Source organism: Esox lucius, chromosome 24 (genome assembly GCF_011004845.1).
Source record: "Esox lucius isolate fEsoLuc1 chromosome 24, fEsoLuc1.pri, whole genome shotgun sequence".
In the NCBI taxonomy this organism is placed as follows: domain Eukaryota; kingdom Metazoa; phylum Chordata; class Actinopteri; order Esociformes; family Esocidae; genus Esox; species Esox lucius.
The window spans coordinates 16,943,085-16,951,244 of NC_047592.1; the positions used below are offsets into that span (position 1 = coordinate 16,943,085).

The following is an 8,160-nucleotide window of genomic DNA, read 5'->3' on the forward strand; positions in this document are numbered from 1 at the left end:
TAGGCTTATTCTTTGTTTGAGAAACCGTCTCCCTGAAACATTTATACGCATTTTATAAACAAGTTTTATATTTTTCTTTTCACTTGTTCTCTTTCTACCAATTATTTATTTAGCTTCATTAGCGGGGGACACATTTGTTTTTTCAGTGAAGTGGAAGTGGTAAAACAAGATATCAAATCACAAGTGAAAACCATAAAACACCTCTGCCTTTTTCTCTGCCTCTTGCTGTCCCATCTATCCTGCTGTCTCTATGTTCTTTTCCCTCCTTTTCTTTTTCTCTGTCCTTTGTCTCACTCCCCTTGGCTTTAAGCTTCAGATTATCACGATACAGTAGTTGAGGATTTAGAGAGGAAATGGTATCACGTTCTGATCCCGCTGTGCTCTCTCTGTCTCTATCTCAACTTCTCTCTCTCTCTCTCCCTCCCCGTCTCTCTCCCTCTCTCTCAATCTCAAATTCTCTCTCTCCCTCTATTGTCTTAGCTGTCTGTTGGTGGAGGTAAGTGACAGTTTACTCTACCTCTTTCCTATTTAACACCAAACGTTTGTCATGTGTGTTCTAGCCACCAACACTCATCTAGCTAAATTGGGCTAATCATGTACTTGAAAGGAATGTGGTGTCACTCCCTCAAGTGGAGTTTGTTTTTGAAGATCTCGTCAGCCTCCTTTTCACCCAGGAGTTCGGTTGACCCTACAACCTGGCGTCATGGGGATGTCACACGGTGGACTGACGACCCTTGTGCTAACAGGGTTGTGTGTTTTCATAACAGGTGAGTCGTCTGGTATTTCTCAGCCCCACGGCTCCCATTGACAGATCCAATTCATCACGGCCTCTCTCACTCTATGGGGGGCTCACCACATGGCCTCCTCTAAATATAGGGGTTGATCTCAGTGGCTCTAGCAAATCCATTTGTTTGTGTGATTAAGGTGCTGCTAAGTCAATCATGTCGACTGCTCGTGAGTCGAGTGTTCAAGTGTGTTGTTTTTTTTCTGTGGGATTGTGAATATGAGCGTGTAGCATGTGTGCGCGCGCATGTGTTGACTAAACTGTTCCGTGTGAACCCTCAGGATCATCTGGGGCAGGCTGTACCACCTCTTTGACTTCCCTGGACTTAGGCTGCCTCCTGCAGTGGGATTGTCCCAAGGCCAACGCTAACACAACCACATACACTGTGCAGACGATGACCCAGGGGTGAGTCTGTCTGTCCTACTCCACGCTCAGTATACTGATTTAAAAGGTCCCCTACACACAACAAGCAGACCGCAGGCACATTCCAGAATCAGAAGAATTGGGACCATAGGACAATACCAGCCGTGGGTCTGCCCCAAAAAGGGTAGAATGACAGTTATTTTTCTGTGATGAATTGTGTGGAATTGCCGTTATAAAATTTTTAAATCTAGTTGCTAGATTACTGAAGTACATCCAAATAATACTTTAGTTCCTCTGTTATAGATCTGAGTAGATGCAATTTTCACATTCTGCCATTTACTAGTCAGTCAAAAATAATATTTTGACAGGAAAAATGTTAAATATTCTGACGTTTGACATGTTTGTTCATTGTGTAACTGGTATCTAGTCATTTAAAATTAAGACATGAAATCAGGAATGAGCCCAAGATACCGATTTAATGAGAACATGAAACGAGAGATAAATGTTTCAAATGGCTGCGGTGATTGGAGAAAACAAGCCTGGAAAGTAAAAGAGAAAGCTAATGACTGACTGACTGAAGAAACTCCTTAGGGTAATAAATCGCTCTCTGTGTTCTGCGGTTGTTAGATCTTATTGGCAGATAGGCATCAGTGTCACTAATGTTTTAAACCACACATGTGAAACCTGACCAGTGTCGCTCTCATTCTGCTCCTCTCCCATACCGCCTGGTTTCATGTAGAATCACCCAAGTAGTGAAATGGAAACAGAAATATTTTAATAGAGTTTGTGTGCGTTCCAGAGATCCCTGGCAGAATGTGAAGGGGTGTGTGCGGGTCTCCTCTCGGCAATGCGATGCCTCCGAGGCATTCTCTGACTTCGAGCTGTACAACATGATTCGCCTCGGCATCCACGAGGGCCCCGGGAGCCCAGTCTGGGACGAACCACTCAGTTTTGAGCCCAGCGATTTCTGTCAGTAGCCGAGCGTCAGTGATGTCTGTCAGAACCCTTTCACGCACTGTAGCTCTCCTTGTTGATTTTATAGTCTAATCTAATCAGGTTTCAACATCTTAATATAAATAGCAACGTTTAAATAGGAAGTGCATGGACCGCCAAAGTTGCTTGCACGAATAGATTGACTTGATTATAATTACTAAGTGGCTTCTTCATCCTTCTCCTCAGCTTTCAGCCGCCCCACGGTCTATGTTAATCTGTCTGGCGATATGCTGGAGGTGAAGGTGCACTTCCCTTGTTCTACCAACAGGGGGAAGAGCTGCTGTCCAGTTTCAGAACTCATTGACCCCTGGGTTACAGTGACTGTACATAATCAACAGAACTCCTCTGACTACAAGGTACCTGGGCTTACACACCCCGCCTCCGTTTCCAAGGTTACAATACGAGTCAAATTACCAGTAATTCTTATCATAGGACAACATTGTTGGTTATAGTAGTTCAAAATAAAATACAGCTTAAACATGAATCTAAAAGATTAGCATTCACTATTAAAAACTAGCTAGCTAAATATTTGAATGTTTGTAACCTTATTTTGTCTTCACATAACCAGCAACATTGCAAAAATGTCTACGGAATGTGCACAGTTTCAGATTGGTTCGCTCTCTTTTCTCTGTCATTATCTTCACTTGTCCTTTATTTTCCTTACTATCTGCTTTGAGAATCTAAATAGAACATTAGTTAAGTAGCTCAAACAAGAAGGTTTCCTCCTGCCTCAATGTGGACATGGATGATACAACATCTGTAACCTCATGCACAGGTCTTGTACAACACAGGTCTGATATAGAGTCTGTAACCTCATGCATAGGTCTTGTACAACACAGGTCTGATATAGTGTCTGTGACCTCATGCATAGGTCTTGTACAACACAGGTCTGATATAGAGTCTGTAACCTCATGCATAGGTCTTGTACAACACAGGTCTGATACAGCGTCTGTGACTTCATGCATACGTCTGATATAGCGTCTGTGACTTCATGCATAGGTCTGATATAGCGTCTGTGACTTCATGCATAGGTCTGATATAGCGTCTGTGACTATCTCATCCTGCAGATGCATACCGGCTGGGCCCAGGAGGTGGTTTACGAGGCAGTGTTCCAAGACCTGGTCCCAGGGCAAGACTACTGTGTCGTGGCTAACTTCTCATTCGGACCTCCCTCCTTCCCCCAGTCCTGGTCTCCACTATCAGAACCCCGCTGCGTCCACAAGACTGCCCCCAGACTAGGACCAGGTGAGAGGTCATGGGTTAAATTAGTGTTACAGAATATTATGGGGTAAACGCAGTTAGGGTTTGGCTGGGTTGTGGGGTCGACAGGCCTAGTCCCAGAGAGCTGCAGGGTGCCAATAATTTTGGTTTATCTCTCTGGGAACAGGCTCTAACCCAGATTGGGTTAGGTTGAAAATATAATGGGTGTGTGTGTGTGTGTGTGTTCCCCAGGGTTGAAGCCTGTCATTGTAGGAATAGGAGTGTGTCTCCTGCTCTTTCTGTCTCTCCCTGCTTTTGTACTGTACTTACTGAAACAAAAACTGGAGACTCCACCAACTAACAAACTCCCCAAATCTCTGGTACTGTATGCTCTCTCTTTACACGTACAAGTGTATATATAGAACCAATAGCTTCTCTTATAAGCCATTTCACTGTCTCTCCTTGTGTATTCCAAACAGGCAACCCTCCAAGAGTCCTTCCAAGACCCCCCCCAGTCCTCTTCCGATCCCATTGACCCCAGTGACATCCAAGTGGAGGTGAATGACCACCTCTCCATCCTGTCGTCTTTCTCCAGCGGTGTCTACACTGAGGCCCAGGCCCCAAGCCTGGGGGACGGGTATAGCAGCAACCTCTTTCCGAGTGACTACAAGTCAGGCAACATGCACTGGGATACCGGGGGAATGGAGCTGGGCCTAAACTTTGGCAGAACCCTAACCCTACCATGCTCCCCAGTGACTTTAGGCCTACCTAAGTGCAGCTTGGATTCACCAGTCCAACCACATCTGGACCTCACTGTGTCAGCACTGGCCAGCCAGGCCTCTACGGAGGGCTGTGCAGAGGGCCGGGGAGTCCCGCTGTGCTCAGTCAGGTTTGGTGAGGCGGAAGACGGTGAGAAACTGGAGGCGCTTTAGTGGTGAAACCACTAACACGTTACACTACAGAAACCATAATGCTCTCTTCACCGTAATCCAAAGAACTCCCCAGTTCAACATGACAGGGTGTTGGTTCTGGAAGAGACAGGACAGGATCGGACACACTGAAGTGGTGGTCTGATGTAGTTCAGTTGGTAAAGGCGGTATTTAAAAAAAAAAAAAAGTATCACAAGAATATTGGTATCCACACTTCTCTCCCAGTAGTACTACTCTCCCGATAAACAGTTTTTACCCCACATACAAAAATGTAAAACAAATTAATTCAAGCATTAAAACTGCAGCATTCTCTCGAAAAAACTGAATGATATTTTCTATAAAGCAGCAATAACAGAACTCAGTAGAATTGCAGGACATTCACTTGAAAACAGATTTTTTCCCCCTCAAAGACATGAACATTTAAAATGTCCCTTAGTGTGTTTGCGCAGTCATGCCGAAGTCATAGTAATGCACTTTTTTTTTATCTCGCACAAATTATTTTGCTTATGAGCAGCCCGTGATTGATTTGAGAAGCTCTGGGCAAGATAATGGTGCTATCAAATAACATGGTTGCTTACAGAAAACTGCTTGGTTTTACCGTACTATAGCAGTAACGATGAAAACATGGCTGGCATGGCAACCAAAGCCTTTATTTTTTTTATTTTTAACAGCCATATATTTAGCAGGGTTCCCAATATGGATCATATCTGCCATCTGAGGAAAGACTGACAGAATCAATAGGGCCTCTGTTGCAAGCAGATCAAGACTCTAAATCACCAGTGCAACTGGGTCTTTGAGAAGGCTGTCAGATCACTATTCCAGATCCAGCTGGGTCTTTGAGAAGGAAACTTCATTCACATGTATAGGAATCAAGTACAAGGAAATTATTGTTGGTCTGTAATGGACAGAAATAGAAATAATACGGCTAGCTGTTTTAACATATTGAATATTACATTTTCACCAATAACAATAGAAAACCCCATTTCAATTTAAATAATAAGAAAATTGTAATAATGACATTTTATAATCATTCTGAATTATTTCGGCTGGATTACATCATACCTTAACACTATGGTTAACAATTTCCATCCTTAAATTTATATTTCATTGTGAATCTTCACAACCAACCTGGTGACTTGCACAATTCTCAGGGCAGCATAGACATTCCAAACACTCTAACACACTTAGAAACTAATAATATCAAACTTATTCTGAATTGTTACAGTGCCATAAACCCATGTTTAAATTATGCTATTTATAACAACAAGGTGCTTATTGGACAGTGGATTTAAAAAATATATATTTTAGAGACCTCTAGAATTATATTACAATGATAACTGTAATTTCAGTTGGCTTCATGGGGGTTGGGAGGTGTGGTGTGCTCCCAGGTTCATGACTCAAATTCACACGTCCTTTTTAGCCAGATTTTGCGTCACACTGCTTGCTGAATTAGGAAGTAGTCTGGAAACTACGCTCTAACCACTGTTGAGCTTACAGGGCCCTGACCTTCCACCAGGAGTCACTAGATTGCAACGTGGCAAGGCAACCTTCCGATCTGCCTTGCTTCTGACTCACTGTAGCCCATCAGTCACTGGCCTCACTTGTGGCTTTCTGACACCTCATTCCTGGGGGAGGGGGTATGGGGTACATCTTGCTCCTGGCCCCCTTGTTGCTTTTGGTGCACTTTTTCCAGAACATTAAGAAACCCAGGGGGGTGAAGTGAGAGGCATGGAGGATGGCAGAGTTAAAACTATGTTGTTGGGACCTTTTCACATCTTACTCAGTTCTGGAACACTCATATTCATAACAATATTTCTGTGTCTGGGGGAGTTTGATTCATTATGTTGGACTAATGTTGGATTCTGGGAGAGTCCAAACAAAGCAGTGTGTGTCTGCCTGCCAATCACATACCTGTAGCGTTATTCCTCAGGCACCCAACAGAGAAATGTCATCTAATGAACTGTTTTTTTTGGAGCAGTGTTTTATGCATTCTGTATTTGCAGTCAATTCAGTGGAAATGTGATGCAAAACGGACGCCTTGCGGCTCACCTCCCCACTGGTGCGTGTTGGATGGCTTTGGCGCTAATGAGGTGGTAGCGGTGAAGTTTGATAGGGGGTTTTGTGTGGTTTACGACAGGGTGACCTTTTTGGAGACTAAAAAAAAAACAACATACTAAATAATGTCAGATGAAACGTTTCTACTAGATTCTATTACCCCAAATAAATTATACATTTGCTTTCCACTCGGCTTATACTGTGCTTTAAATGTCAAGTTTCATACACTCATACCTACCTAACTGAGGTGAAGGACAGAAAGCAAAATGCCTATGTGAAAGGACATACAGCATAGCTAGAAAAAGCCACAAGCCTAAAACAGCTAGAATTTAAGCAGTGTTCACACCTGTGCAAAATAAAAGCGGGCATTTGACTTGAGCTCATAAGACAGGGCTCAATGCAATCAAACACTCGTACTATTTATGCAGAAGCTATTTTCACAATGATCTAATTAACTCACAGACCAACTGATGATGGGTACTGGATAAAGACAAATGACCAGGCCAGTGGCCCGTAACAGCCATGTTTTCAGAATCAGACGTGGGTGGACAGAATAAATATTGTGAATGGGGCGAACAATGCGATGGCAGATATGATTGAATCCCAGTCTTGGTTTTGCATCATGCTAGTTGTATAATTGCAGGATTACATTTCATGCTAGATATTTAATTTGCCTCATTGTAATTTGTCTTTTGCTCATTCCAAGACAAGGAAATGTAAATGATGACTATGATTCAATAAATGACTAATTTGAAGTGCTTGTGTGGAAAAGGTTTGATAAAATGACAGATTGTATTTTCAGTTTTTTGTATTATGTTTTAAGTGGTAAATGCACAATCCTTAAAAATAAAGTGCAATGAGTACTACCGTGTAGTAGACAGATTGAAATTTAAAGGAAAGATTACCACATTTATGAAGACTGCATTTATTCTTAGGTCAGCAAAATCAGAAACTACCACAGTGCTCCAGCAATACAGACTATTGGAGCCATTATTCATGATTTTAAAGACATCATTTCAATTATGAAAATTAGCTAAATAAATGAGTAAAACAATTCAAACCCTGCCTACCTCTGGATAAGACTTGCCATATATCTATTATGTTGGAGAGAACTTGGGCACATATTTTCCAAAATGAAATAAACTTGGATCTGACTTGCAGAAGTTGTGTAGTCTTTAATGTATATATTTATCAGAAATCTGCAGACCAAATGAGTGTTGCATAAAGGTGTTCATTAGTATAATGAAATAAGTATAACATTTTTATTTGGTTACCATTATCAAATACAAAGTTTGGGTTTTAGACTGACAATATTTGGTGTAAACAAAAGCGGAAGATCTCCTTTTCAAGGCACTGTTCACATATTGAATATCTACGTTTGTAAAGGTGAAGATTAGGGAGGTTTAGGGAGTTTTAGAAATAACCGTATGTTATGGTTGTAGAAATAATACATGTATTTCTCTAGGAATATAACTACAATAATTTCAGATAATGTATATTGCCTGTTGTGACCAAGATAAGACATAGAGAGATGTGCCTCTATGAAGCAGAGGAAATTGTGGTTAATCGCTCTCACAGGAAACCCTGAGTCACCCGCCCTGTGACTCACAGGGGTAACCTTGTGTTTTCACCCCCAGCATAGCCATCATAATAACCATCCCCAGATGTGCATTACTGCCCAATGGACCCTGCCAGTCTTAAACAGTCGTCATGTCAACGACATCATAAGGGCCATAAAGATTGTATGTATTTGTATGGCTCTCCTGGACACAAAGCTGACGAAAATATTCCAGTCCTCCGCTGCCTGCTGCTCCACCGTCCCGCTTAGATCGGAGC

General features: G+C 42.2%; 1 protein-coding gene across 1 annotated transcript; it reads left to right on the plus strand.

The window, feature by feature from the left end:
* The first annotated feature begins 238 nt into the window (after positions 1–238).
* On the plus strand, positions 239–7,477 carry si:dkeyp-75h12.7. The gene is made up of 8 exons (XM_034290662.1): positions 239–496; positions 608–767; positions 1,066–1,189; positions 1,947–2,116; positions 2,327–2,496; positions 3,208–3,385; positions 3,593–3,720; positions 3,820–7,477. Exons 2-8 carry the CDS (start codon positions 704–706, stop codon positions 4,270–4,272), a joined length of 1,287 nt encoding a protein of 428 aa, XP_034146553.1. The 5' UTR covers positions 239–496; positions 608–703; the 3' UTR covers positions 4,273–7,477.
* Positions 7,478–8,160: the final 683 nt, after the last annotated feature.